Source organism: Drosophila biarmipes, chromosome X (genome assembly GCF_025231255.1).
Source record: "Drosophila biarmipes strain raj3 chromosome X, RU_DBia_V1.1, whole genome shotgun sequence".
NCBI lineage: Eukaryota > Metazoa > Arthropoda > Insecta > Diptera > Drosophilidae > Drosophila > Drosophila biarmipes.
Window position 1 is genome coordinate 15,796,025 of NC_066611.1, and position 21,476 is coordinate 15,817,500.

Sequence of the window (21,476 nt, forward strand, 5' to 3'; positions counted from 1 at the left end):
GAACTCCAGATGGAACGAGAACTGCGCACATCCCATGCTGGGACAGGCGATGCCGGCGAGGGTCCCCAGGGAGCGGATGGCAGCGGGTTCAAGGAACTCGGATGCTGCCAGGATCCGTGGAGCATTGTCTCCATAAATAGCTCGCTCAGGCGAAACGCAGCTCGAGCATCCCCCTTGGAAGACTCCTTCCTAAAAAAGTACTGCACATGATCTCCCTGCTAAACACGATCCCAAGAAACCCAAAACGATCTATAACTAATTACAACTGAGACACAATATATTGGAACTACTACTATATTGCAACATACTACTTAAAATATTTATCCTAAAATCAGAACATATTAATAGAGGTTTTGGGTTTTTTGAGGTTATGAGTGACCAATAAGAATGAGATTATCATAAGTACATTTTTTTAGCAAGAAAGATTCTTGATTTGAAGGAGAAATACGATTGTTGACAAAATAAAATGTCAAGGTCGTAAAAAAAGGATTATCTAGGTACTCAGGGTAAATGGTTATCATATTAAAATATTAGGAAATACACTACACTCATAGATAATACTGATAAGGAGTTTGGCAGGGTGTTATACTAAAGTTCTACCAACTTGTTTATCTGTAAGTTTCTTAATTAAGGTAATTAGTGCTGACCATCTTTGGCTTAGGCAAATACATTTTCTAATAAATATAAGATCAGATAGTATATCATCTAATATTTTCTAATGATATATTATAGTTAGATAATAGATCATATAATAGATAACATATATGAAACAACATTTTAAGTTAGAATCCCTTGATAAAAGACCATCCCAAATATCTAGTCAAACAAAGTTTTATTGGTACTCTGAAGTTTGGAAGTTAAGGCATCGTATAATCTAGTTCTTTCCCGGGATCTCCTCAGTTAGGATCCCTCGAGTGGCCCACCCCGGGCGAGACCCTGCCATTGGTCAGTTGAGGGCTGCCCTACAACTCGTTCGCTCCGTGCACCCCCTCCCCAAGCGTACCCCTACCAGTATTTCGAAGTCCATGACATAGTTATAGTTTCACTCCTTCGCCCCGGCGTTTTAACCCTCTGCGCTGGCTAACAACTCAATTTGGGCAGCGATTAGCGGCGGACAGTCGACAGTGGAAAACCATTTTCCCGAGCGGCGAGGGGAGATTTTCCTCGGGCCCGGGGGGGGGGTAACGGGGGAGCAGTCGCAGTCGCCGTTGCTGCCGCCGTCGACGGCGACGCAGGCAGCGACGGACAGCCGTCCGCAGATGAATTCATCCCCCTGTGTGCCACACATTTCCCTTGGTCCACTCGCAACTCGAACATGTGCGAGGGAGAGCGGGCGAGTGTGCGAGCGGGAGAGAGGGAGGCGGACCAGCAACCCCTGCATGTGTGTGTGTAGTGGTGACTACACACGTTTTTTTCCTATACGGTTTCTTTTTTTTTAGCCCCGACCCTCGAGGGTCAAAGGCAAGGAAGGGCGGCGGCGGTGTGAGTGCGCGCTGTGTGTGAGTAAAAAACGCTGCCTCTGCCGACGCCGGCGGCGACGGCGACCGCACAGCCTCAGCGGCAGGACAGAGCGACCGTCGACCCTCGAGCGTCCCAGGAAGCCAACTAGCTGTCAGTCCACGTGAAGCCTCCGAGGGGTCAACAACACACTGCACACGACCTCATCCACTCTGAATCAGATCCTTCGGCCCAAACACGTCGATTTACCAACAACCAGCAACACTGCCTCGCATTCCCCACAGTCACGCGAAACGGTTTAACCGATACGCAACCGATACCCAACCGCTACCGTTACCGCTTCGTGTCTTGTGAAAGTGCTCAGAGATAACAAGGAAATATCCGAGGAAAAACAAACAAACACTCGAGGACAACCACACGCAGGACAATTGGATTACCTACGATCGTGTGTGTCTGTCGCTACAATATTTTGTGCCTTTCGCCTTTTTTTTACACTACAAAAACAATTTTTTTTAACCAAAAACCACCGAAACATTTGATACTTGTGATGTGTTAAGAGTTCAAAACATAAAACATAAAAACCAAAAACACAAACTATTTTTTTTTACCACAAACTCAAGATGTACAACAAAATGCTGTCGATCAGTGAGGATCATGGATTCCGTTCGCTGAGCCGTAAGTTTCCCTGAAAGAAAAACCCCCTCTAAAAGTGGATCCCAGAAAGGGATATGGTTTTATGATCCCAACCTTGTGTTACAATTTTTTTTTTATAAACAGAGTGACCAATCCCCAAAAAATCTTTATAATGGTAAACAGAGTAACCCAGAGTATTTCCCAATAAGCAATTGCCCAGAGGCGCGTATCTTGGCCCGAGATAACCGCAGCATTTCTTGGAACTTCCCAGAAGTTCGTATAACAGCTCTTCCTGTTCTGTTCTACCACGGCCGCTTTCGTGGGTCTCTCTTTAATCATTCGCCGTTGTAGCTCCGTGTTGTCCCCCAAATAGATACAAACAAAAAAAACCAGGCAAATGTGCGGACAATTTTTGATAAGCGCGTTGTACTGGGAAGAACAACCAGAACAACAATAAGCCAACGCCCGCACCCACAACCACAGAGCCACAGACCACGGTGCAGGGTATGGGGGTACCGAGGGCACCGAGGGCACCGAGGGGACAACCTACTTACCTACCTATATGGATCGCAGCTATATTTACATATGTCCGTCGTGGCTGTCGTTGGCTTTCGGGAAATAAAACAAACCTCTCTATATCGCCTCTCTGCACCTTGCTCACAATACAAACACAAATATTTTAGCGACAAAAAGCAAGAACAAAAAAGCAGAAAAACAGAAAAAACAACGACCTGAAAATGAAAAGTAAAACTTACAAGCCACATATGTCTTATCAAAAGAAGTGAGCTGAGGCCAACAATGGGAACATTTCATTGGCTCTAAGCAAATAGAGCGGGTCGTTTGCCATCGGTTCACCTTAGACTTACATTTCGATTACAAACGGATGTTCAAACAAGGCGCGACATCAAAAGACCAATTGGATTTTGGCTAACCGGAAGTACAGTTGTGCTTAACCAGGGGTTAGGGGGATTTTTGACAAAAATTTGGTTGTTTTGTTGTAAAACATAAAGATTAATATGTTGGAAAACAAGGAGAATAATATATTTTTTAATAAAATAATCTATGTTTAGTATTGTTGCAGATAGCAGGGGTTTCCTTAACCTCTGGTTATAATAAAAGTAGCCTTACGTTTCCTTAAGCAAACTTTTGGGAAAAAGCTTATGTAGAGAAGAATAAGAAGGTGATATATATTACTCTAAATAAATGTATATTTATTTTAGTTAGAGATAGTAGCGTTTCTGTTAACCTCCGGTTAAGGTTAAAGTATCAATATTTACTTTGTGCCTAATCTAATATGTTTTAGGTGGCATTAACTGGGCTTTAGTTTGTTTAAACTTTTAAGAAAAGGCTTAACCACTTGCCACCGCCCGGAGCTACAACTAAATGGTTTTAGGTTTTAACCTGGCCAAATATAAATATTAATTGCTGTGAATTTGTGGGGCCCTGTGGGGCCCTGTGGCTTTTGGCTCGTTGCACATGCCTTGTGCCCGTTTCCTTTGGCTTATCAGTCGCCATGTGTGTCCAGCCTTAACACACAGACAGTCGCACACGTGGACTATATGTTAATGCCCGATTCCAGGCCGCGACCATATTTGCATATGGCTCATTCACTCAACCTGGCGGGGCAACTGTGGGTCCGCACCGTCCGCACCGTCCGTCTACGGGTCTCTGGTCCCGGGTCCCGGGTCCCTGGTCCCTGGTCCCTGGTTCCATTTGTTTGCTCATTTGTTTGTCCAGATATCCAGTCGCTTACCTTGCCGCCATATGCGGGTGTTATCAGCAGTCGGCGCGCTAGCTTTTGGCTAACCGCTTCTTCTCCTCGTTTTTTACCCCGAAAAAAGCGGCTCTCCACGGGGGGACAGTAGGCAAATAAAACCAAATGTTGTATGCTAAAACACTTTGCGAAGGCGAGCCGTGTGATAAGGCTCCGGGGGCTCCGATACTCCGTATTGTTGCGCCCCCGCACAACAGAAATCATTGTGATTCCACAGTCGTTACTATACCGTATACCATATACCATATACCATATACATGTATATCGCGTATATCACTATCGCGTATGCCACACATACCGCTCTGTTTGTTATAGTTTCAGCTGCTAAACACCTTTCCAGGCAGCCGTATCGCACGTAATTTGTTTAAACAAATTAAGTCGGGGGCCGCTTGACTCCAGTTGATTTTCAGTTTTCAGTTTTTCGGTTTTTCAGCTGCTGACGTCGCTTTGTCACTGTCAGCCTGTTGGACACCACAGAGATATATACATATATATATATACATTGTATTTACTACTGCCTAAACTACGCCCCCGCTTTCAATTTGTTTAACCCTTTTTGGTTGTTAAACTCTTAAATGAGTTGGCCAAAAAACAAAGGCAGAAAAATGAGAAAAGGAACGCTTTCGGTGTTGTCTTTCAATATTTACTCAGCATTTTCGGGCCCCGGCTGTTTTTTATTTAAACACCCGTTGCCAGCGAAGTGGAGCACTTGGAGTCATGGTTTATTACTAATTAATAATTTAAATATTTATGGCTTTTTTTTTTCTGCAGTTTCCTGGCAAATTAAAAGCCTTAAAGAGGTCTAAGTTTTCCCCCCTACTTTCCCCACCAATAGTTGGTCCAGTTTTTGGCTGCTGACGCCATTTTTCATCGGGCCGCCGTGTCCTGCGTCCTTCGTCCTGGCCGTGCGAGCACCTAAAAACAGCCGCCGAGCCCGAGCATGTGGCGCGCTCTCCGCCTGGTTTTTATGGCAGCCCCACAGATAGAGCAGCCACCCATAACCTTTGGGCCATAAAACCGAATCCTTGGACTCCTGCGCTGCGACTCCCTCATGTGTGTGGGTGTGTGTGTGTGTGTGTGTGTGTGTGTGTGTGCCCGCCAGGATGGGGGCATAAATTAGCACAATCAACGTATTGTTTTCGCCCTGCCACGCCCCCGCGCCGGGCCAGTCAATAGCACGAGAGCGTTATAAATAACAAAAATACAAGGAGCCGAACGAATTTCATATTTTCTTGTCCTGATAATTTGCGCAAAACTTCTATTAATATGTTAATTCTTAATTGTCCTACTTGGCCAGGCCTCTTCCTTGGGATATCCTTGTGGGGGGGTTGGATATTAATGGCCGCGGGCTTGCATTAAACGGCCAGGAGTGCTCTGGGCCAGAGTCGCAGCTCGTAAATATTTGACTTAAGCTGCGCGGTTAACAAATCGACGCACTTCAATTTATTTTCGCAGTTCCGGGGGCTGAATTAATTACGCAGGCCCACATGCAAGAGGGTAAGAGCTGCCAGTGACATCAGACCAGCTAATAAATTGTGATGGCCACGGGAAGAGGAATGGGAAGTGAGGAGAAATGTGGCCCGTGCTCCTGGAACTACTACTTGGAGTAGGTACACATATTGACTCCGCCCGATCAGCTTAAATCGCATTCGATTCGGTCGCAAGGGGTTAATGCAATTTATGACTTTTCGGTCGCGCTAAGCTGGCACTTTTATGAAATCTATTTGGCAAGGACTCTGTTGACACTTGTCAGCCCAACTGACACGTCTGACAGCCTGGCACCCTTTCACCTTTTCCGGTTTTCCGGCTTTCCGGCCACCCAGCCCCCTAAAAACACCATTAACCCTCTTCAGCTGGCGCAATATTGTGCATCGGGCTGTCAATAAGTTCTCCTCTTCATAAATACACCCAACTTGCAGTCCTTGTGTCCTTTGCCTTGGCTAATCTCTGGGCAAACATCTAATCTAATCGCATAGGCAAATAGCGCAGGGCAACGCCCCCGTGCATCTATCTCTATCTCTATCTTTCCGGGCAGCCGGCAGGTAAAAGATACTTTTACTCTTACCTGTCTTTGTGGTCTGCCGAGCCTCCTGGCCAATGGCAGGCCGGCCAATCAATAAGTTACGAGCTAATAATCAGCTGCAAAATGCCCGACAAAAAAAAGGTCAATCGAACATATTTCGTTATTTTCGCTTTTTTTGCGGGGAAATAAAGCGAAAATTGGGCATAGCCCACCCAGTCAATCAGCAGAAATTACAGGCCATATCACCCTCGTCCTGGCAGGACAATCAATTGATAAAAAACGAAGAGGAGTGGAAAAAGCGGTCGCTCAGGGCGCATTAGTTGCTGTTTGGACCCGGGCAAACCGCAAATTGCCGGCAATTCGAACTGCCCCCGGAATGGACATAAAAAATACATGCCACACACCACACACTAGGGCCGAGCAAGTGGCAAAGCGACAGGGAGTCAATAATTCATAGATCTATTTCCTAATTGACAACTGGCTGGCGGCGGAGGGTCCTGTGTAATTGAGTCCGATGTCCTTGATTAAAGTCGCTCGATTGGGGGGGATAAAAAAAAACGGACGAAAATGTGTGTAATAAATAGCGGCTAGTTGAGAGATGTATTGCAGATTTTTGGTGTGGGAGCGGCGTTTCGCCCAACAAAACAAAACAAATAATAAAAAAGAAAGTTTCGCTTGACCGAAAACTTGTGCATTTTCGATTTCAACTTTTTCCCCCGAGTGTCCTGCGGCGACAGTGGTGTTTCCTTATTTTATTTTTCCATATTTCCCCGCCTGGTCAATCAAGTCCTGTCGATGGGATCGAAAACAAAAGTTGAACTGCCCTCGGGGCGCCCAAGTGGCCGGGCCCGGGCTGTTCCACATTCTGGAAGCACTGGTGTTGCTAATTTCTGGGCCAGATAAGCCATGACAACCGCAGATAGACTCGGCATTTGTGTGGCAAGGAGCAGGCGAATTAATTGCACAGCCACTGGAATTTATGGCCAGGCACACACAATCAATCCACCACCAAGCCAAAGACCGAAAAACCGAAAAACCGAAGCCGAAATCCTAAATTCAGCACTTCGCCCACATATGCAAATATACGGAGGCGGTTTTCCGTGGGGGGGGGGGGCGGGCGGTTGTTGGGCTATTTTTATTGTTGTGTTCCCCGGCATTTGGGCAAATAAATTAAAGTGCACGGAGATTCGGCGTTCGAAATTCGACATTTGCTTATTTGCTTATCTCGGGGGGCGGGGAGGTTGGATTTTCCTCATGCACTGCGAACAATTAATGAAGCGGCGGCCATAAATTGCGGCCTGGGCGATATTTATGTACTGCCAACTAATGGAGAACCGCCTTTCCCCCGCGTATCTTGCAGATTCCGACTCCACAGAGAACGATGCCGTGGCCACACAGGACATCCTCACGTGCGGCGCCTGCCAGAAGGCGTTCGCCCTCTCGGACATTCTCAAGTTCATCCAGCACAAGGTGCTGCAGTGCAACAAGGAGAACTACGGCCAGTGCGCCACCCAGAATCCGCAGATGGATCGCGACGCGGAGGAGGGTCGCCCGCTCAGCCTCGTCAACCGCCGCCCCTCGATCTCCGCCCCCATTTCCGGCCGCAAGTCCGCCCCCGCGTCGGCGGCAGCAGCGGCGGTCGCCGCGGCAGCGGCAGCAGCAGCGGCGGCAGCAGCGGCGGCGGCGGCCAGCAGCACGGCCAGCGGCTCCAGGATACACACACCGCCGCCGAGTCCGGCGGACCTGCTCGCCGACGGAGCCAGCAGCACGCCCAAGCGGCTAGTAGATGGTGAGTCCTGCAAAAGATCTTGGGGATGCAAAAATATCTTAGAGATACAAATTTGAAGCCTCATAGATGCAAAATAAGGAGTTACTTAATTTTATAGAATTTTTTAAATAACCAAATCTTGTTACTAAAAGTAAAAGTGTTCAGCAAAAATATCTCAAAGATACAAATAAACCTTTTTAGATACGAACTATTAAATTCGTAATTTGTATAGATTTTTTATAATATCATTTTGGTATTTAAAAATTTGCACTTCTTTACATCTGAATGAATTTAAAAAAATCAAGGGGAAATTTTAAGAAATTAATTAAAATATTATATTTTATTTTTATATGAAATTGTACCTTTCTAGTCGTTGAAATAAACAATATAATACCTTTAAAAAATATAAAAATAAACCTTTTAAAATGTAGTACCCAACAAACTAGCTCTAGAACAGGCTGATTTTCGCCAGTGTACTAACGCCCCCACCCCTTGCTGTCCCTCCCCGCAGAAAACGACAATACCACGCCCAAGGACAGCGAGACGGGCGCCACCACCCTCGACTCGAACGCCGCCCCCTCCAGTCCGGCGGCCATCGAGCGCCAGTCCTCCGGCGACAGCAGCTGCGAGCTGGAGGAGCAGGACCGGCGGGAGCAGCAGGCCAAGGTCAAGCAGGAGCCCTACGAGGAGGAAGCCCACAACCATCACCACGATGACCGCGACGACGACGACGAGGAGGAGGAGGAGGAGGAGCGCTCGCTGGCCAAGCGGCCCAAAATGGAGCTGGTCGATGCCGAGGCCAACACAGTCCACACAGGTGAGTCCGGCCCCCCATCCCAGCTGCATCCTCCTCCCATGACCCCCTCCCCGATGGTTTTCCCCATATCACGGCCAAATAGCATGGCGCATATTTGGGTGGCAAAATTAAAATTCCCTCCAAAGCAGCGGCGGCAGCGCTGAATAAAAAATGTGTTTGATGTGATGATCGGGCCGCGGGCCCTCGGCGATAAGCTGCAGCTGCATTAAATCAGGGGGAAAAGCAGAAGTACAAAAATACAAAATACGAAATACAAAATACAGGAATACAAAATACAGGAATCAAAAAAAGGCAGGGGGAACCAGTGGGCCAAGGAAGAAGTGCACAAAAAAATTAATAATAGTACGGGGATAAAAAGCGCGGACACTGCGGGCTGTGCGAAATGTGGACATGGACATGGACGCGGACGCAGACGTGGACGTGGACGTGGACTGAGCTGCGGACTTCAAAGCGCAGCTCTCCATGCTGATAAAGTGCAGTGCCGGTGGCGGCAGGACGAAAAAGGACACTCGGACAGCGCGACAATCGAAGCCCTTTGCCGGCCTTTGACTTTGACATTTCAATGCAATGACGACGACGATGATGATGATGATGATGATGAAAAGCCAAAGACAGCAGGGCAGAAACAAAGCAAAAAATACTGGCAGGACTATGGCAACGGCTGAGGGTAACCCCTAACCCCAACCCCTAACCCCTAAACCATAACCATAACCCATAAGCGCAGGGACAATGCGGACGGAGCTGCGAAGCTCGGAAGCTGCCCTCGGGGTTAATTTGAATGCCTCAAAAACAGCCAAGGAATGCGCGGGGGGAGGGCGGTCCAGGGGGGGGGGTCCACTTGACTGGACAAAGGACATCGCACTGGACTTGACACACGCACAAAAGCGAGAGTATTTCAAACAGAAATAAATAAATATATGCATGAAAGGAGAGGCATTCCCCGGACTTGAAGAGAGGTGTTTTCCGTTTTGTTTTCCCAGGCAGAGAGGTCAGCGCAGCTGAAGGTCGCGTGTCAGCCAGCAAAGCGATTGGAAACTGCCATATCTGAGTATCCATATCCTAAGCCCTGCACCTAGCGAGGGCAGGGGGCTACACGCTACACATACGCCATTTAACCCTTGAACTTTTGCGCTTTTGACACCGAACACAGCGAACGGCAAGCGGCGAACAACAAAAGTCACTGACAATAAGGCAAAAAGTTGTTTCGCGCTGACAATGCCAACTGACAACTCGGCGGAGATGCACAGATACACAGGCACGGCGATAGGTACAGATACAGATACATCTGGCCATATACAGATACAAAGATACATCGCACAGAGCTGCGTTAATTACGCATTGTTCTGCCTGTTTTTTCCCCGCTTTTTTTTTTCTCTCTCTCCACTTTACCTTTCCCTGGGCTGTCCAACCTAACTCCTTCCTTTTGGGCCATTGTTGGCCATTTGGTAATTATAAATACGCCATGGCAACCAGTCAGCCAGGCAGCCAGCCAGCCAGCCAGTCGGAATAAAAAGAGTGCGGAGAGCGCGGCGACAACTGTCAACAAAATGGATGTTTGTTGCAAAAATGTAAATGCAACATGTCCTTGCCACAGGACTTTTCACCTGTCAGCGGAAGAGCCGTGTTAATTATCAATTTCGAGGCTCAGCATGTCGCCACCGTAGCGACAATGAAACCCCATCAAGGGCTAAGGGTTAAGGCGGGGCGGCGGCTGCCGAGGCCCAAGGGTTAAGGGTCACCGGCACAGGTGCCGAACGGGCAAAGGGGGTTAAGCCTCAGACCGCAATTATTGACTCATGCTGGCACTAAGCCAGCGAGAAGCGAAAAAAATGCGAGAGGAGAGTGCAAAAAGCACGAGCAACGGTCGAATGGTCGAAATCAATGGCTAATGCCGTTGGCTCATGCAATTCCACGTCCTGCGGAGGATTAGACGTCGCCCCATTGTCCTTTGTCCCCTGCGCAGAGTGCCGGAAAAGGATACACACGCAGGGAGAGGCCGTGGCTTATTCAGACAGTTGGCGAAGCTGCAACAATTATCCCATTACGCGCACAACCCTTTTCTTGGTCCATCGCCACCCGCTGGCCAAATCGCTCATACGCACTGTGAGACGACTGCACTTCCGGGCGGTCAATTTGCCATTTCCGGTGCCAGGACATCCGCTCGGGGTCTCGAGAGAGATAGAAGTGCAGAGGGAGAAATATCCGTAGAGAATATCAGGGCAGATTAGCCATGCTTTGGAATACAAGTTAAATACTGAAAAATACAGCCTAAATAATCCCTAAGTTCTTAAAGTAAAAAACTTTGATAAAGGAAATGTAAATACACTTTCGAGCCAGACATTAACATATTACGGTTGTGCTTATTATTATTATATTATGGGAAAAAAGTGTATAAATGATATGAGGAACATTTTGGAAATACCAAAAATACTAAAAAGTAAAATACCAGATATCCTTATTTTTTATTTAAAACCTTTGATACCTTTGAAAAGGCAGCTGTGAATAAATGTTCCTGCCTGACATGAATATATTTTTGTTATGACTATTCCCCGGCCTAAATAGGCATTTTCTTTATGTGGCAAAAACAGGATTTATGAGGGCTTTTCCCTTTTTTTTTTGTGAAAACTATTTAAATTTATTTTCCGTGCCGGATCTTGCCGCATTCGACAGGACAGCTGACAGAATCAGAACGTGCCAAGCCCGCGCCTTTTGTGTTCTCCTTTCCTCCTTTTTTTTTTTGTATTATCCAAATAATTATTTGGAAGCGCGTGCGCATCGCGAGCTGGGCGATCAAGGATCAGATCAGACACAACTACAGAATGCCCGATGTTTTTCGACAACTTTTACCTCTTTTTTTTGAGGCGATCGCACAACCCTTTCCGCCGGCAGTGGCAGCATTCAAGGGTTGCTCCTTGGGCCTGCCACCGGGGGATGGGGCGGAGGCAGAGGCAGAGGCACGGGCATTGAAAACGTATTATCTGTCAGATTCATTTGCATTTCCTGTGGCATGCGGGCCAGCGATCCCTGATCCCGGGGATCTCGGCCCATACCCCGCTGCCAAAAGGGTCGCGACGAAATCGTGTTCAACACGACTCACCTTTGACAGCGCCAGGAAGCTGTTCCCCCTCCCCAACTGCGACTTTACTGTGGATTCTCGTAAAAAAGTGTAGAGAGGGGAAAAAAAGGAAAAGTGTGGTGAATGCGTGTCCTGTCTCGTGCCTCGCCATTGCCAGGGCCATTCATTTTTATGGATAATTTTCGGGAAATTTTCATTCCGTGCGTTTTAAAGGCGTCATTTAAATGCAGGCAGCGTCCCGCCCCATCCCGGGGGTAGTTCGCACAGCATAGTTTCGGCGGCATTAACACCTTGTTGTCCTCGCTGCTGTGGCGACATGTGGCCAGGTCCTTAGCCCTCGGCTGCGCCTTGGCTTTCAATTTTTATTTATTAGAAAATTGTCGTTTTTAGTTTTTTTTTGTTGGCGGCGCAAAAAGCCAAGTGTCTTGCTTGCACATTTTTCATAAATTTTCCAATTTTACATCTGTTGCACGGCGCGGCACATGTGTGGCAGGATGCGGCAAATAGAACGCGGGACACAGGACGCAGGACATTCGGTGGGTGGTTTTTAGGGCTGCCATTTCCGCCGTGGCAAATTAACAAATGTCGCGACAAAACCGCAACAAACTAAAGGACACACATGTGTGCTGGCTTTGCCATGGGCCAATATCCTTCGCTATATTGGCAATCTCCGTGCCGGGCCTCATGCGTGTCCTGGCGCATTTTGGCATGCCAACCGCGCTGCAAAATCGATAAATAAATAAATACTGGCTAGGAGCCACTCACCGCCTCCCGGAGCCACCACAAAATGCTCATTAATAATTAATAACGAAATTGCCAGGCAACCTGTATTTACACACGGCCAAAATTCTAGCTAAGCGGGTAATGCAATTTAAGGGGATTTGCTGCCGAAAGTGGGGAAATTTAAAGGTTTAACTGTGGCGGGTTAATTAAAAACGGGAATTTACTCATTAAAGAAGAGAGTTATGTTTACAGAACTAGAAAACATAAAATATATTTGATTTTATAATGGGCTTTACATGAAAACTCCCTCCTTTTTTTCCCAATTATGCCACCCTTACTTCTCTGGTGTACTAAAAATTATGTTTTCCTCTTTGTTCCCTTCCAGAGCCCAGCAACTACACGTGCTCCACGTGCAAAACCCGCTACACCTCCGCCTGGCGCCTCATCCAGCACGTCCAGCACTCGCACGGCGTGAAGATCTACGTGGAGAGTCCCGGCAGTGGAGGCGGTGGTGGTGGCGGAGCCACCCTGACGGTGGCCACGCCCGCCGCCCTCAACAACAGTGCTCTGGCCCTGGCCGCCGCCGCCGCCGCAGCCGCTTCCGCCTCCGGCCTGGCGAGTCCACAGCCCGCAGTTAGCCCCAATCCGAGCTCGAATCCGCATCCCAACAGCGCAGCCACATCGGCGGGCAAGCGGAGCAGTCCGGTGGCAGCCGGATCGGCCATTCTGTCCAACAACTCGGTCAGCTCCACTTGCTCCAACTCGCTGGTGAACACCAGCGGCGGCAGCATCAGCAACACCAGCAGCATTGGCTCACCGCAGCAGCAGCAGCAGCAGCAGGCACAGCAGCAACAGTTGCAGCTGCAACAGCAGCAGGCACAGCAGCAACAGCAGCGCGTGCAGCAGCAACAGCGGGAGAACCTGGCCTCCGCCATGGCCGCCGGCATGCGTCACCATCCGCTGCTGCCGCCGCCGGAGGCGATGCACGCCAATCCCTTCCAGCTGCTGCGGATGCCACTGCCGCCGGCGCTGGCCCAGGCCGGAAATGTAGTTCCTACGGTGGCGCCGCTCTTCGGCCGCCCCTCGCCCGCCGATCACTACCGCATGGAGCAGCTGGTCAGCGAGCAGTTCCGCCACCATGGCTTCAATCTGGCCGCCGCCGCAGCCGCCGCCCAGGCGCAGTTCAATGCCAACGGCCAGGTGGTGCCCGGTTCGGTGGAGCCGCGTCCCCCGTCCTCCAGCAGCAGTGGCAGCCAGCGGGGATCGGTGCCACCGGCAGCACTGCCGCCACCGTCGCTCAGCTCCCAGCAGCAGCAGCAGCAGCAGTCCGTGCAGCAGCAGCAATCCGTGCAGCAGCAGCAGCAGCAAACGGCACAGCAGCAACAGCAGCAGGGTGTGCAGCAGGCGCAGCAGCAGCAGCAGCAGCAGCAGATCACACCTGGTCTGGTGGGCGGAGCAGGTGGCTCGCTGAAGCTGGAACCGCAGCAGATGGATTTTTACTCGCAGCGATTGCGTCAGCTTGCGGGCACAACAAGCCCTGGAGCTGGCAGCACTGTTAACTCGAGCTCGCCGAGTCCTCGACAGAAGCAATCGCCGCACTTCGCGAGCCCCTCGCCCTCGCAGCAGCAACAGCAGCAGCAGCAACAGCAACAGCAGCAACAGCAGCAGCAGCAGTTGCAGCAGCAGCCCCTGGCAGCCATCCCGCGACCCCATTCCCTGACTCCGCCCGAGAAGCTGGGCGATGGCAGCTCGGAGAACGGCAGCCTGGGCCTGATCCTGGCCAGCACTCCGCGTTCGGCCAGCACGCCGCCCTCGAAGACCGCCGATGTGCTGCTCCAGGAGCCGGCCAATTGCTACGCGTGCAGCTACTGCGACAAGAAGTTCCGCTTCGAGAACAACCTGATCATCCACCAGAGGACGCACACCGGCGAGAAGCCGTACAAGTGCACCGCCTGCGACTTCGAGTGCTCGCACATCCAGAAGCTGATGAAGCACATGCGGGTGCACCGCAGTCCGGCGGATGAGCAGGACAACCAGGACAACCAGGACGATGGCAGCAATGCCGATTCGCTGGAGACCAACGAGGCCGACAACGATGAGGATCCCAATCCCGATGATTCCGAGGAGGAGCTGGGCGACGGCGACAACGATCCCGACGGCGATGGCGACCTCGATGGCGAGGATGAGGACGAGGACGAGCTGGAGGAGTGCGAGGACATGGACTACAAGGCGGAGGACCTCAGTGTGAGCAATCGCATCGATGGCAAGAGTCAGAGTCCCAAGACCACGAGCTCGGGCGCCACCTCGCTGGTGGGCGAGCTGATGGACAAGTTCGGCCTCTCGAACATTGCCCAGTACAGTGAGGCCTACAAGCAGGCGCTGCAGGAGTCCGGCCGCAAGGAGGCAGCCGCTGCCGCCGCCGCCGCCGCCGCCGCAGCCGCGGACAACAACAATCGCGGCGCGGGTGCACCGCTGAGCGACAAGCTGAACGGCCTGCCCGTGGCTGCACTGCGTCTGCGCGATGAGTTCGCCAAGAACTGCAACATGTTCCAGCAGCCGCAGGACGGCGGGGCACCCTCGCAGGTCCCCCTCTTCAATCCCTTCCCCAATCCCTTCGAGCTGAGCAAGCGCATGAAGATGGACGGCGGCGACTGGTGGGGCATGTCGCAGGCCCTGCACCGCAACGAGGCGCTGTTCGAGAACCTCAAGCTGAAGCCGCTGGGCCTGGGCGGGGCCAACTCGCTGATCCAGGGGCCGCTGCTCAAGAAGGAGAGCCGCCAGCGCAACGACACCTGCGAATTCTGCGGCAAGGTGTTCAAGAACTGCTCCAACCTGACGGTTCACCGGCGCAGCCACACCGGCGAGAAGCCGTACAAGTGCGAGCTGTGCTCCTACGCCTGCGCCCAGAGCTCCAAGCTGACGCGGCACATGAAGACGCACGGCCGGACCGGCAAGGATGTGTACCGCTGCCGCTTCTGCGACATGCCCTTCAGCGTGCCCTCGACGCTGGAGAAGCACATGCGCAAGTGTGTGGTCAACCAGGGCAAGGCGGCCGCGGCCGCCAATGCGGTGGCCGCTGCCCAGGCGGCCCAGGCTGCCGCCCAGCACATCCAGGCCGCTGCCCAGCAGGCGCAGGCCGTACAGGCTCAGGCGGTCCAGGCCCAGGCGGCCCAACAGTCGGCGGCGGCGGCGGCGCAACAGCAGCAGCAGCAGCAGCAACTGTCGCCCATGGGCGTTGTGGGCTATCCGCCGCAGTTCGTGGGCGGACACAATCTCTCACTGCCGGGCAGCGTGAGCGGGGACAACGACTCGAACGCCTCCTCCAGCCTGACCGGCGTGCACCCCATCTCGCTGAAGGAGGAGGCATGACTTTTCAGTGGCTTCCCCGTGCCGCTGGCGCCACCACCGCCGCTGCAGCAGCAGCCGCTCCATCCGCAGCAGCCGCCGCAGCCGCCGCAGCCGCAGACCAGTCGCAGTCGCATCATGTCGCGCATCTTCTAAAGGTGTTGAAAAGATCTAGAACAATCCAAGGCCCCCTGTAAATACGACTTTTTTGAAAAAAGCCCCCATCCAGCTCCTTCCAGGCGACGAAAAAAAACGACCAGAGGCATTTAATACCAAAGCAATAACCGTTATGTAATATAATTTTAAAGATTCGAACCTTTTTTTTCTTAAACTAAAACTAAAACTAAAACTAAAATGGAAATGAAAACGAAAACAAAAACAAAAACAAAAACAAAAAAAAAACCAACACACACAACACACAATTTTTTCCAACATTTTTTTTCGTGCTTGTAATTTATAAATATACACGAATAAATATAGTATATAAATATATACGTAAATGTAATAATGTAATCGCTTTAGTGAGTAATTGTGTGGACACACATTTTCCAGTGTATTTTCTAGGAGCTAAGTGAGACAAGCGCGGAGAGAAGGATTTGTATAAATTGAGAGGAGGAAACCTACTGCGACTAAAAGTAAAGAAAAAAAATATGAAAAAATTCTGCTCCCAGCGAGCCACAAAAATAAGCAAAATTATACTCTAAACTTAAAGGCATTACTATACGAATATTATCGATGTGGGCGAGTGAATGAATATTTTTTTCATCGATGTACATTTTTTAGTAAATCTAGATCCCTAGCACTAAAGACGAACACTTGTAAAAATCCTAACTCTAACTCTAATTATGATTATGATATCGTAGATGTATTCGTTCCCCTTCGATTTTCCCCCCCAATTATTTCCCTTCCAATTTTCCTTCTCGTTTGATTCTTTTTTTTTTTTGCCTAGACATAATTCTATTATTAAATGTAATTTAAATGCGAAAAACGAAAAATAATCAAATTTTTTTACATACATAAATAAATATAAATGTAAAACACAAATTTTTTTTAAACAATTTTAGTCGTAAGCTGAGGAGGAGAATCATGCATAAAAATTGAGGCAGCAGGCAAATTGAGAGAAGGCGAAGATGCAAATTTGTACGTAAAACTTCAAGTGAAATATAAGAAATATAAGGAAGCAATTAACGAGAAAATACCGAAACAACAACAAACAAACAAGAAAAAACGACAAAAACTAGATTTAGAAGACTGAAGAACTGAGAACGAAAATTGTTTTCTTGCTACAAAACGAAAAACAAAACAAAAAAAGTGAATATAAAAATAAAAAGACAGAAAAGGACGAAGGGGACGCTAGAGAGCTGGAAAACGGACAATGAAATGGAAAGGATGGAGTTGAAAGGACACGAGAGAGTGCATTTTTTTATGAATTGTTTTTTTGCTGTTGATTTTCGTTATTTGATTGAAACTAAAACAAAAGATTGAGATCCAAAATTTTAATTAATATTTAATTGTTTGTTTTTGTAGTGAAAATACCCTTTTGTGAGCAAAATTCAAAGGCGCGAAATTAGTTTAAACCTTGTTTTGTTTCGAGTCTCCTCCCCCCAAAAATCCCACCTGGAAATCCCCCTACCAAGGCAGTTTGCTCCTGAATTGCCTTCTTACGGCCGATTTCCTCCGTTTTTATCGACGAAGTTTACCGTACATAATTTATGGAATTCGACATGTACTAAATTTAAGAATGAGGTTTTAATATGCATTATGTTTCACATATATAGAACATATATATAAAACGAAAACTGAATAAACAAAGATCCATGAAAATTGAAAAAAAACCCCACACACGAGTTATGTTTTATTTGGCAATTTTTTCGGTTAACCCACTGGCCAGCACATTGATTTCTTCCACAACAAGCAGAGCAGAGGCGCAAACGGCAACCGAAACGAAACGAAGCAAACTAAAACTATCATTAAATCTTAGAAAATTAATTGTAGCTATTAAAAAACAACAAGAAAACTTTATACTAAAGCGATTCAGAAACCAGGAGATTGTCTCATTTGGCCGAGAGCAATAGCAAAGAGGGGCGAATTCCGAACGAAAAACAAGAATAAAACGAAAAAAAAAAATATTTTTCAAATGTGTGTAATTTTTTGAAAGTAACAATAACGAAAATACGAAAAAGGAAAACAGAAAACCACAAATTTAAAAATTAATAATTAAAAGATAGTTGTCTGTGTTACGAAAATACAAAAATATAAAATACAATTGAAAAACTGTAAGCGAGCGACCGATTTTTATTTGCCATAAAAAGGGGCACGATTTTATAGCACAGCGGAGGCACCTACAGCGCAGCCGAAAAGTAGGCAACCATAAAAGGGGCCCGGCGATCGTGCGGTGAGAAAGTGTTGCCTACATCTGAGGGCTGGCAGCCGCTAGGTGGCGCCCCCAAAGGGGGCTGGGAAATAGGGAGGAAAGTGAGAGCTGCCGAGAAAGAGAGCGCCAGCGAATGAGCCCATTGGCCACCCACCGGCGCCCGCCGACGCCCGCCGCCCCCCGGTGACCACTCGACCAGCCGGTGACCAATCCAAGCGCCACTGGCCGCCCCAATTGTCATGTGCGGAAACTTCAATTGGCATCTGGCATCTGAAAGCGACACCGAAACGCAGCCCAAGCCAACCGAACCTCACACATGCGACGCTGGCAGCGCAGCCCACGTCGCCGTCGACGGCGGCAGAAACCCCCACCCACCACCTCACACACACACACCCACCCAACGACGCCCACTGGCCGGCTCGAACCTGTGCGCTGTCGAGCAGGCTCGACGCCCCTGGCTCTCCGGTGGTTGCAAACGGACATCGAGCGGCTGGTGGGAAAGGTCCTGGCGGGGTGGGAGGACCTCTGATACCCCGCCCCCGGAAGAGCCAGTTTCCTATTTGCCTTTGATCTAAATCAAGAAATATCCAGCGTTATAAGGTTTGTAATCAGATATTTGGGTATTACATACCAGAAGCATATATCATTAGAAAGAATCCTATATTTTATTTTTAAAGTATTGACTGATAGTAAGTCTTTTTTTAATTGAACAAACTTAAAAGGCTAAATGTTTACATATTTAAAAGCCAATTTATTGGAAAATTAGTCATTTTTCAAGGCGTTTTTTTGGATGATATGATATAATATAATATTTATTGTTATTATTTTATAAAAAAAAATGTAAGCAATCAAGTCGTATTAGATATCGGCAGTTACCGAATGGTTTTCACACCAGGAACGTTTTTTTTTATGAATCGAGTTACTTAAAATACGAATTACGACCAACAAATATTTTTTTTGTTTTATTTTTAGCATTATTTTTTAAAGACTCAAACATTTACATTTTTGGAAAATTTGTCAATTATTAATTAATTTAACAAGGTTCAACCTCCCTATTTTAGCTTTGTTACGGCCAAAATAAATATTATTTTGTCGAAACGAATAACAAAACTTCGTTGTTTTTAAGAGTTTTTGGTCTCTGTTAAATTACAGATTGTTTAATAAAGCTGACAGCCTAAGTTAAAGACTTAAATAGTGTTTAAATGATTTATTTGTTGACCATTTAATTTAATATTTGCTTGCTTGTCAAATTGCTTTTATTATTTATTTGTTAATAAGGTTTAAGTATAGTTTTGAAATGACCTATTTTTTGATTATTTATTTTTCATTCCTGTTATTTTTTGCCAGAAATTTAGAAAATTTGTATGCCAGTCGATTCAAAGAGGTAAGGAACGTCATTCCACATACATACCAATTTAGCCGTGATTATGCCCAAAATTATCCCATTGAAAATCGCATTGAATTTATGTTTATTATAACAGTTTTAATTAGGACTAACAAATAATATCATAATTATTACTATTATTTTCTAAAGTGCTAAAACTAATTAAATAATTAAGTGCAATCATTTAACAGCATATTCTTATATGAACTATGATAGTACATAGCTTTATTTTGTAAACTATATATTGATTTCCTTCAGTCCTGTGGCGTAACATTCGGTATACTTCAGCTCGGACCACAAGCATATCCACTCCATATCTCTAATGGTCTCCATCGGACTGCCTTCTGCCGGATAAGTGGCGTGCCGCGGTTGAAGGTGGGCAATTAATAACAGAGCCCTGCCGAATGTGTGGACCCCACTTGGCGCGCATTATTCATTCTCCATTTGCATGAGGTCCTTGGTTTTGCTCCCTGGTCCTTGGTATCCCTGCGATCCCTCCTCCTGCCCCCTGCTGCCCCCTCGAAAAACTCGAAGCGTATACAAGGACTGCGATTCGGTCTGTGGCTTTACTTGCTGGGCTGGAGAGGAGAACTTTTGGGGCGTCCTGGGGCAAGTAGAGAGCTGGAAGGATGTGTAGGCGACATTTGTTCGTGCAGCGACCAACTCAAGTGTGTGTGTGTATATTACACATGGCGTCCTTTGCCACCCAACGCTGCCCTCCCATCTCCATAAGGGTGAAACTTTTACAGTTAGCTGGCAGAGATTCTTTTCTGATGATAAATTAATTTATTATGTTCGAATTGAAGCACTCGCCCGGCCACCAATGTGAGCGGATGTAGCGCGTATCTGTGTCTGTGACCGGAGACTGCCAGGATATGCACACATATACGGTGTGTGTGTGTGCGTGCGCCTTTCAACCCCATCGAGTGTGCACAATTACAAGAACAACTACAGGAATAATGAACAACACCATCTGACCACTTGAATAATTTCAAAGTGGCGGGCGGCCGAGGGTCGCTCTCGCTCTGGCCGGGTGATGTTTTAATTGAAAGCCTGGCCGGGAATGGCTGCCGCAGTCCACCCAGCCCAGGCCAGACCAGCCGAAACCACCCACAACCACCCAGCCGTAAATGCGAAAGGGGTTTTCGGGCCCCGTTAAGCAAACATGGCGTCATCCACGGGGGTCTAGGCAGATCTCTCGAGATCCCCGGGCCCCCAGCAGCCATACGTATATATATGGGGAGTACAACTTTTACACTTCTTTACGCTTTGTTTTTTATCATTTAGACGGTACTTCGCCCGTGCTATTTTTTTTCGTTAGCAAAACAATAAAAAGACTCCGTCTCTGTTTCTGGCTTGCCAATGCCAATGGAATGATACCACAAACTTCTTGCACAGACGCGAATCTTGTGGGGCGTAGTGGGCTGGGGCTTCCTGGTCAGGGTGGGACGTGGGTGTTGGGGGCGGAATGAGTGGGTGTCTCACCCGGAAAGCAAAGAAAGTCAAAGAACAAATGTCTATGGCTCCAAAGTCAAAACACATTCATATTCGCCGGCTGCTAACAAAGCCAGTGATAAACTTCCCAGCAACCCTGTAAAACAACATTTTAATAAATATTCACAAGATGTAACAACTATAAAAATAAAATAAATAAAAAAAATATATTTATTAACTTTAACTTTTCTTTTTTTAGTTACCTACTAGTAGTATTTTTTTGTTTATTATTTTAAATAATATTAAAGGCTCATAAAATGGGAAAATAATAGGAGAATTGCAATTACATCTGTATGTAAGTCTTTGTTAGCAGTTTAACATAAACTTAATATTATTGTGTACATATTTCATCCGAGCTCATACAACCCTGAGCTGCAGGATATGGAGACAAGCCGTAAAGGATGCACGCGCATCGCCACCACAAGCAAGCGGCAACCGAAAACGGGAACGAAAACCGAAACTGAATACGAATCTGAGTCTGCAGCACAGACTATGGCTCTCCTCCAGCCATTCCATTGGTATTGTTTTCCCAGCTCAACTCTACACCGAAAGAAATACTGACAAACTAACTTTGAGAATATATACTCATATTTTGCAATATTACTTT

General features: G+C 47.7%; 1 protein-coding gene across 3 annotated transcripts in view; it reads left to right on the forward strand.

The window, feature by feature from the left end:
* Positions 1–17,831, forward strand: part of LOC108032537 (uncharacterized) — a 51,708-nt gene extending 33,877 nt beyond the window's left edge. For 2 of the 3 annotated variants that reach the window (XM_017106417.3, XM_050887721.1), the window contains exons 2-4: positions 7,249–7,677; positions 8,168–8,473; positions 12,658–17,831. In XM_017106417.3, coding sequence (XP_016961906.3) covers positions 7,249–7,677; positions 8,168–8,473; positions 12,658–15,641 — 3,719 coding nt within the window. In that variant the 3' untranslated portion in view covers positions 15,642–17,831. Of the gene's footprint in view, positions 1–1,633; positions 2,134–7,248; positions 7,678–8,167; positions 8,474–12,657 lie in introns of those variants that run through there. The other variant, XM_017106409.3, reaches the window with a different exon arrangement.
* Positions 17,832–21,476: the final 3,645 nt, after the last annotated feature.